Below are 7,427 nucleotides of genomic sequence, written 5' to 3'. Positions count from 1 at the left end.
TTGAAAGAAGCGGAATCAAGTTCACAATACCAGTTTTTCATGAAGACCAAAAAATAGCCCTGAAAGTTGTGGCATTCAAATAATAGCCCCAGGAAATGATAGAATAGTTCTTCTGTCACGCTTCTAAACTATCCCTAAATACAATAAGTGACATGAGATCTGATGTTGCTAAAATTCAACTCAAGTCGTGCTAGCCATTCTGTGAGTTATCATGGGAAGCGCAGTGTTCGAAATGCTAAAAATATCAAAGTACGAATCGGGAGTAGTCGGCGCACGACGCCGTCTCCTGTTCACACTCGAATTGCAGCCGTTTTGTACGCTTGCGTCCCCGTCTACGCCCGTCTACGGTATGAAAAGTTGGATCAATCCAACTCTTCCCGTCGCTTCCCGATCTGTACGGTAGTACGGTTGCGTTCCCGTTCCTGGTGTTCACATTGGATGGCGTCAGACCGTCCCGTCGCTTCCCGTCAATCCTTACGTCGCGTCCCGTCGCGCCCCGTCGAATGTGAACTAGGCTAAAGTTGTACCAGTGACAGATAACTCGTGCATAATGACGGCATTAACCCGCATATTCTGTTTATGCTCAGCGGGTATTGGGCCATGACGTCACACTGCAGTCAGCCCTGGAATTAAAATAGCACTTCATGGATTATTATAACTAATTTCCTTTGCGTTTACGTTTTTGAGCCCGTGGTTTCATTTCTGTGTTCTGTTATGATTGGCCTCTGGAAATACATGTAATCGGAGTGGATGTCATTTTTGTCATAATGTGTGTGCCTTGTGCAACAGTTTAAGGCTAGATGCACTTCACATTCGGCGTGCGATCTCGGCGTCTGGGACCTGATAACGTCTTGGTTGGATGGGTAATCAAGGATGATACTACTCGGCACACCAATGTACATGTCAATGTAATTTTTACTTCTTCAGAGCTGCACTATTTACGTCTTGATGCTTACTTCGGATCTTCCCAAATTGTACAATGTACTGTTGAGATACCGAATTCAAATAAATCAATACCATACCAATACTTCGGTGCTAGCGTGTTTCCCCCGGATTATTTCTATCATCATGCGTGTTCTTGGGCTGAGCGAGCACATGCACGAGTGTGCAGCTATAACCCGGTGTATCTTTGCCTTTGGTTACACTTTGTTCTGCAATGCATGTACCTTGTAACAGTATTGTTGTGTATCCACGTACACCCTACATGCAGTCTCACACGCAGCTCACCAGAGTCAACCAGCCGGCATGGATACATGTAGAGTAAGACCATGATTCAGAGCATGCGCAATGAGTATATACAAATGCATACAGAGTACATAATATATTACATCAGAGTGCATATATAACAATATCCCCCTCGCAAAAAGAGGTAACACCGAAAACAAAACATTTTCATGACAAGGAACAATAGCATAGAACAGACAATGTAATAATGTACCATCGTCTGACGTGCCAATTATCAAAGTTCAATGTTCTATGTGTGGTATGTACTATACAGAGCATTATACTGATATAATATACAAATTAGTGGTGAAACGAATGTCAAAACCTAGTAGTCGAATATTCTTTGGCTTAACGAACGAACGAACGAATATTCTTTTGGTAACACAGATGACATCACATGACCTCCTCTCAGTCATTTGATGGATGTTGTCATTGTTATTAGGTATGACAAACAGTAGTGCCACATAAAATGCTCTGCCACATAAGGCTACTTCGAAGTTTATACATGTTGTTTGCTACATTGGCAGTCCAGTATGCACATACATGTGCAAACATGCAGTACAAAGTCACAGGCAGGCTGTACGCACTGCACTGTACTGTGCTTGGCGTGCATGTATGTACATGCACTGCATTCGAAGTGACGTCACGAATACTCGAATGCGACTTAAAGAATATTCGAATGTGATCAATCGAACGAATGTTCGAATATTCGAATATTCGTTTCACCACTAATACAAATGCAACAAGAGAACCACGTACATGCATTCACGATCATCTCAATCAATCCATGCAAATAATATAATAATTACATATCCTACATGTATAAAATGTCTCATCCGTTATACCGAGCTGGTCTTACGACTGACCGACCAGATCGAGTCACCTGCCGGTCAACAGGTACAGCATCAGCTGGGGCTGTAGAAGCTAACGACTGTTGACCCTGCTCATCCTGCGACTGTTGCATGGGCTGCTCTTTCTGCTGTGAAGTCGTCGGCTGTTGAGCCTTCTGAGGCGGCAACTGCTGTGGCACCTGCTGCTGCTGCGGCTGAGGCTGTTGCTGTTGTGGTGACAGTTGTTGTTGCTGCTGCTGCTGCGGCTGGAGTTGTTGCTGCTGTGGTGCAGAACGTGGCTGTTCTGCTAACTGAGAAAGTGGTATTGAACGTGGCCGGAGTTGGTTACGGTGTCGTTTCCAGACCACATCATTTACCTGGACAGAGTAATTCATAGCACTGCAGATAGAGAGAACAACACCAGGGACCCAGGTTGTACCATGGTTTTGAAAACGTAACGCAAACACAGCATCACCCGGTTTGTATTCTGGTAGCAAATGCTGGTTTTGATTGAAAGATTGTGCCTCCGCATTCCGTGTTGTTTTCAAAGCATCATAACGTAGTCGTGGTTGGCGATTAAATAGCATTTCTGCCGGTGATTTACCATTCGCCGTAGGAGTTGACCGAAATGTCATTAGAAATCGTTGTAGTCGTGTATCTAGGTCGTCACCTTCTGTTCCCATTGCTTTCATTTTAGCTTTAAAATGACCGACATATCGCTCAGCGAGACCGTTTGTCTCCGGATGGCCTGGAGCTGAACGAGTGTGTGCGATTCCATTTTTCTGGAGAAACGAGGTAAATTCAGCACTAGTGAACTGGGTCCCATTATCACTAACGATGTGAGTGGGTAGACCGAATGTGGCAAACAAACGTCTCAAAGCTTTGATAGTACCCGTTGATGTGGCATGTGTCATCGGGACAATTTCCAGATATTTCGTATACGCATCGACAATCACCAGAAACATTTTGCCCATGAATGGACCCGCAAAGTCTATGTGCAGACGACGCCATGGACCCGACGGCCATGACCAGGTAGCATAGGATTTACTAGGTTTGCGTGCCTGTTCTTGACACGTAGCGCACATTTTGGTGGTATCTTCAATTTCGTCATCCATCTTTGGCCACCAGAAATATCGACGTGCCATACGTTTCATTCGTACAGCGCCTGTGTGTTCCGAGTGCAATTCACTCAAGAGCATCGCGCGCAAAGCCATGGGGATTACCACTCGTTCATTCCAGAGTAATACATCATTTACAATAGATAGTTCCCAGCGCTTTACAAAGTACGGCTGTAACTCCACCTCTTTCACATGCTCTGGCCAACCATTCAAAGTGTAGTGACGAACACGCTCTAGAACTGGATCATCTCCAGTGGCATTCAATACAACTTGAGCATCAATGAGCTCGTCCTCAATGAAAAGTACACGTGTTTCACCTAGTTCCGGGGTAGAAGGATTTCCAGAAATTGGTTTTCTAGACATGAAATCTGCCAGAACATTTGCCTTTCCCGCAATGTGTTGGATGGTGTAGTCATACGCTGAAAGTAATAACTTCCATTTCTTTAATCTGGAAGAAACCAGGAACGGAACACCTTCCTGCATGCCGAACAATTTCACCAGAGGTTTGTGATCAGTTTCAAGGACAAATTTCTTTCCCAGGAGATATTGGCGAAATTTGGTTGCACCAAACACAAGAGCGAGTGACTCCCGTTCAATATTTGAATAGTTTCTCTCCGCTTTATTCAACAGACGAGACGCATACGAAATGGGTTGGTAATCACCATTTTCGTTTTTCTGTAAAAGAACCGCACCAAGACCCGTTCCTGATGCGTCGCATTGCAAGACATGCTCCAGACCCGCCGAATAGTGCGCCAAAACCTCCGTGGAACATAAAGCATTCTTTATCGTAAGGAACGCTGTCTGTTCAGAATCTGACCATCTCCAAACAGTATCTTTCTTTAGCAAAGCGTAAAGTGGCGCCATAATCCGAGCAAAATTGGGTATGAATTTGCGAACATAATTCGCAGACCCAATAAACGATTGAAGCTCACTGACGGACATAGGAGCATTGGCATTAACCATAGCATCGATTCTTCCTGGCGAAGGCGCCATACCACTCGCACTCAAAGTATGACCAAGGTACGAGACTTGCGGTAGCATGAACTCGGTTTTCGTGGCTTTCAAACGCATGCCCGCATCTTGTAGCCGCTGCAAAACCATTTCCAGATTTCTTTTGTGCTCTGCATCATTTCGACCTGTGACTAGAATATCATCTACATACACAATGCAGCCATCGATACCCGCCAGGAGAGTCTCCATAGTACGCTGAAATATGGAGACTGCTGAATGAATGCCAAATGGTAGACGTACATATTCAAACAGACCACGGTGGGTATTGATTGTAGTATACCCCCTCGACTTAGGATCAAGCTCTAGCTGGTGGTACGCCTGAGATAAATCAAGCTTCGTAAACTTCTGCCCACCATTCAACTTGGCACGAATTTCGTCTATGGTAGGTAACGGATATTTTTCTAAATCCGAATTAGCATTGATGGTGCGCGAGTAATCAGCACAGATACGTACATTTCCGTCTGGTTTTTGAACCGGAACCGTAGGTGAAGCCCATTTCGAAAATTCAACTTTGCGTATTACACCTTCCTCCTCCAGTTTAGAGAGGCCTTGCTCGTATTTCTCCCGGATTGCAAATGGTACTGAACGAGCCTTCATGTACACAGGTTTTGAATCATTTACACGCAAAGTGACCTGAGTTGAATTTAATTTGCCGACAGTTGACGTGTCAAACAAACTCTCAAATTTCTGAAGCATTTCCTCCTGCAGCTTTGCGCGTATAAGAGCATTATCAATTTCAGACTTCACCGAGAATATTTCCCTCCATTCTAGTTTGAAAAGTGAGAGAAGATCTCTGCCCAACAGAGATGGACCATTTGTATCGACAATGCGCAAGAGAACAGTGTGCTTTTGCCCATTTATTGACACTGGAAATTTCCCTTCACCTAAACAGGGGATGATGGAACCGGAAAACCCAATGAGCTGGACTGATTGAGTTACAAGAGACGACACTGGTGCACCCAATTTCTCGTAATCAGATTTGGTGATGATGGATACAGCACTACCTGTATCGATTTCCATGCAAATTGGTGAACAAACATCATTGATTTCCGCCATTACAGTATACGGAGGGTGTTTTCCACTACCCGATCGAATCTTGTAGATAGGCATATCATCAACATCACAATCAGAAACGATCTCACCTCGATCATCAGGTTCGTCATCCACGTGGTGAATTTCACCTCGTTTCTGCTTGGTGATGCAGGCTCTTTCGAGATGTCCTCGTTTCTTGCAGTATCGACAAGTAGTAGATCGATGAGGACACTTGTCAGCCATATGCAAATCAGATGTACAACGATAACAAACCTTGCCCTTCGTCAACTTTGACCCTTTCTGGTCCTGCGAGTGATTTGGCTTTCTAGATGCACTTGCTGACTTGGATTTACTGGTAGTGGTAGCTCTCATCTTGTTGACTGACTCGGACGGCGTAGATGTTGATCTAGTACTAGTAGTAGTACCTGGAGTAAGCTGCTCAGCAAACATGATGGCGCGCTCCTCCCGTAAAGCGATATCCAGCACATCCTGAAACTTCTTCGTCTTGCTGTCAGGACTAGTCAGAATCGTCCGCTTGATCTCCTGACTGTAGACTCCTGCCATAAATTGATCTTTTAGGGATCTGTCTAAATGCGACCCAAAGTCGCAGGCTACTGCCGCACGTTTCAAACGATTTGCGTAATCTACCAGCTTTTCCGCTGGTCTCTGGTTGCAATCGCGAAATTGAAAAGAAGAAGTCATCGTGGAACGCTCCACTCTGTAATATCCATTCAGTAGGTCACAAATCTGCTCGAAGGTCTTGTCCGATATTGACTCCGGCAGACAGAGGTTCCGCAAAGTGGAGTAGACGTCTTTCGACAGTGAAGAGATTAGATGTGCAATCATCTTCTTACGTACGCGTTCTTTCTCCGATGAGTTTGCACTGGCTGAAACAACACCGATGTCATTTGCGAGAAAATAAAACTCAAGCCGTTCCCGGTACTCCGCAAAGTCCCCGCCAGAAAACTGCTCCAGGGTGGCCTTCCCTGAAGAGGCCATGGTTTACCAAATTCTCGCAAGCACTCAACTAAACAAATTATCTCAAAACAAAATTTTCATCTTCGTCGCCATTTGTTGTGTATCCACGTACACCCTACATGCAGTCTCACACGCAGCTCACCAGAGTCAACCAGCCGGCATGGATACATGTAGAGTAAGACCATGATTCAGAGCATGCGCAATGAGTATATACAAATGCATACAGAGTACATAATATATTACATCAGAGTGCATATATAACAAGTATGTGCTTGCACTGCTTTGTGTGGCCTGCGTATTTCAGGACTATTCAGTGCATTAGACCCAGGTTGGTTTGGTTGCCGGATGATCTCTTGTTGCGTCGCTCTGTGTTTTGTATTCATCAATTTTTGGGCTTGAGAATTGAGCTGGTGTGTGGTTCTCAATATGAAAACATCATGCTCATGCTCTGTGTTTCGATTATCGACTGTCCGAGCAGTCACGATTCATTACCAGAACGGTCAATACTGTAGTCTCTTCACGTGTTTGTCTTTTTTTGTGTTTTCGCCGGGGAGTTAGCGGTGACGCTGCACATAGAACGGCAGTGTTGCATCACTGGACGACCCTGCCTCTGCATCTGATTTCATTTCCTCAGGATCTGGTGCAGATACACCAGACAGTCACTTCCTGTAAACACGCAAACAGCAAAAGAAGAGATCCCGCAAATCAGGAAAAACCATTGTGGAAAATATCGAGTAGATCATACACCATTCAATAATCTGGAGGAATTACAGTGAGACAAACACTTCAAACAGTGCTCTCTCTCTCTTTCTCTCTCTCCATCCTTCCAAAAAACCCTGTAACAATTCCCTAGAATTATTTTATTTTATATTCTCAGGACATCATTCTGAACATAATACATGTAACCAAGGCCATGGGTTTTCAATCACCACGGAGGGCGAGAATATAATCTAAGTCATGCAGTTTACGGGAGGTGCGAGCTGTCATGGATATAAAGGCTGATATTGTGCCAGCGTGAGGCCGGCAGAGACAGAAAGAAGACACTGATTCCTTGAACAACTCACCTACATATAATCGAATCCACAGGGAGTGCTCGTACTTTGATCCATCAGGACGCGAAGAATCTTCAAAGCACTCTCAAACACGGAGTTTTACAGTGGGCAGCCAATTTCACAGCCATTATGAAGGCTCTCGACGACTACAGGAGATTTGTAGAGGAAAGAACAAGGAGTAA

The 7,427-nt window shown here is 44.6% G+C and overlaps 1 protein-coding gene across 1 annotated transcript; it reads right to left on the bottom strand.

The window, feature by feature from the left end:
* Window positions 1-2,056: 2,056 nt before the first annotated feature.
* LOC135813039 (putative uncharacterized protein DDB_G0294196) lies at window positions 2,057-6,214 on the bottom strand. Its single transcript, XM_065326258.1, has 2 exons — window positions 5,489-6,214; window positions 2,057-2,431 (listed from the first exon to the last, which is right to left on the bottom strand). The coding sequence occupies exons 1-2, from the start codon at window positions 6,212-6,214 to the stop codon at window positions 2,057-2,059; spliced, it is 1,101 nt and encodes a 366-aa protein (XP_065182330.1).
* Window positions 6,215-7,427: the final 1,213 nt, after the last annotated feature.

Source organism: Sycon ciliatum, chromosome 3 (genome assembly GCF_964019385.1).
Source record: "Sycon ciliatum chromosome 3, ocSycCili1.1, whole genome shotgun sequence".
In the NCBI taxonomy this organism is placed as follows: domain Eukaryota; kingdom Metazoa; phylum Porifera; class Calcarea; order Leucosolenida; family Sycettidae; genus Sycon; species Sycon ciliatum.
This window is presented reverse-complemented; position numbering and strand designations above follow the sequence as displayed.